The sequence below is a fragment of the Pteropus vampyrus genome, unplaced genomic scaffold (genome assembly GCF_000151845.1).
Source record: "Pteropus vampyrus isolate Shadow unplaced genomic scaffold, Pvam_2.0 Scaffold15193, whole genome shotgun sequence".
NCBI classification, from domain to species: Eukaryota; Metazoa; Chordata; class Mammalia; order Chiroptera; family Pteropodidae; genus Pteropus; species Pteropus vampyrus.
In genome coordinates, this window is record NW_011903974.1 from 1 (window position 1) to 2,066 (window position 2,066).

The 2,066-nt window shown below is 52.2% G+C and overlaps 1 protein-coding gene across 1 annotated transcript; it reads right to left on the reverse strand.

Annotated features, from left to right (window-relative positions):
- Positions 1-22: 22 nt before the first annotated feature.
- On the reverse strand, positions 23-2,060 carry LOC105310892 (vacuolar protein sorting-associated protein 33B-like; the record flags this gene model as incomplete). Its single annotated transcript, XM_011386983.2, has 4 exons — positions 1,474-2,060; positions 813-886; positions 342-443; positions 23-163 (listed from the first exon to the last, which is right to left on the reverse strand). Coding segments are annotated over exons 1-4 (516 nt in total), but the record flags the coding sequence as incomplete, so codon positions are not given.
- Between the last annotated feature and the right edge of the window lie 6 nt (positions 2,061-2,066).

Consider the following 2,066-nt stretch of genomic DNA (forward strand, 5'->3'; position numbering starts at 1 on the left):
TGCTCTGGTTCTCCGCTGGCACCAGCACTGCATGCCGCATCCGGCCCTCCTCCCGGTCACGCCACCCCACTCGCCGAGGCCACGCACCTGTGAAGGCCAGCTCGCTGCAGTGCAGCAGCCGCAGCACGTCATCCAGGCCCTGCCAGCTCCGCCGCTCCAGCACCTGGAAGACACAGATGCTAGTTGCGAGTCCAAGGCAGCGCCAAGCTCAGGAAAGGAAGGTTGCAGCAGCCCGACCATCATTTTGCTGGTTACTAGGGCAGCTGAACGTTGGCACAGACCAGGGACTAAGAAAAAGCAGAGAGTGAAACACGATGGGAGCGGGAGTCACTTGTTCTCACCTGCTCAATGATGCGGCAGCTGAGGGGCACATAAGCACCGCTGAAGACATACGCCATGTCCCGTGGCACCTTCAGGTCGTACTCGCCATCCACACGTGGGATCTAGAGGGCAAAGGGGACGGCATGAGGCCACTGACAACTCAGCTCTCCAGTCGTTCACAGAGTCAGAGAAAAGTAGCAGGTCCCTAAGAATGGTTCTTACTTCAACTAAAGGGATAACCGGCAGTGACATGGGACATGTCTGTCACTGAAGCAGCAGTGAACCTATTCTCTGGCATTGGTAAGTGCTTGTTACATGTTTATTAACCGAATGAATCTGTGTCTTGTCTCATTGAAATTAAGCTCATGCTCTCGTACTACTAAACAATAGGATCTTGAAAAAAACGAAACAAGAAAAGGTTTTTGTGGATTCCAAGCACTCCACAAAGGACTGAACTCACGGCCTCCCTTGTCTGTCCCTGCTCCACATACCAAATTCAGCTTCTTGCTGATGGCACGAAAATTGCTCCTCTTGGCCAGAGAGCTGAAGGCATCAGTGATCTTTTCTGGGGAAGAAATCTGTGCTGGGTTTCATCTAAAGCCTACAGATTCACAACACTGTCACAGGCAGTACCATCCAGGAAGTGACAGGACTGCCTTTTCTCAAATGCAGGACCTATCACATCTCCAAGCTATTCATCCACAATACCCTGAAACCGATGGAGACGAGACTTTCACCCTTCTCCCCACCCCATCTTCCTCTTCCTACAGGGTGCCAGCTGTCTACTAAATGCAATCTATAGGGCGACACTAATGTACTGGTTAAGTATATGGGCCTTGGAGCCAAAGCAACCTGGGTTCTAATGTGACTTACTGAGAGACCCTGAACAAGTCATTGAACCTCTCTATGCCCCAGTTTCCTCATCTGTCAGTGGAGATGAAACTATCCTTTGTAAGGAGCAGATGAGAAACTGTGTCTAAAGGGCTTAGCACATGGTGAGTGTTCAGAACATGCAAACAGCATCTCCCAGCAGAAGCAGGGCTGGTGACGGTACAGTGAGCAGTCCCTCTCCGTCCCCGCTCCTGCTTTCCCAGGGTGCTCTGCTTTTTGGGAGAAGAGGAAGGGGAGGGGCTCCCTGTGCTGTCTGCTCACCTGCAGCCTTGTCCATCACCAGCTTGCTCACTTTACTCTCCATAGCTGTGAGGGTTTCCCCAGGGGCCTGCTCTGTTAGGAGCCCTGCTCGCCGCAGGTTGGAGAAGGTCAGCAGGTGCTCAGGGCCATAGCTCTGAAGAAAATGCAGTGCAGCTCTTTGGGGATCCCGAGGTGAGTGGGGGAGGATTACCCAGTCCATGCCCGGAAGAGCTCGGACTTGTCTGTGTATTTTATCAGCAATAACCAAACAACACACCCAGAAGAAGTAAGTCACACAAAACTATTTAAGACCACAGAAAGCTTGTGACAGAAGGATGTTGGGGAGGGCTTCACAGGTAAGACTTGAGAAAGACCTTAAAAGAAGCTCATCAGTCAGAACTCGGCACCTAGTCCAACCCCTGAATTGTCCAGTCCTCTTAGCATTGGCCACCCGCCATGAGAATCAGGAGTGGGGCAAAACGGGGGCAGCGGGAAGGGTCTCTGTGCGCCGAAAGCTGACTGTCCCCAGAACCGCTAAGAGGGAGGCCAGATGGAAACAGGAAAGGAGCCGTTTTTCCTTTTGCCTGATTCAAAAATATCCGCTGACCTCCCTG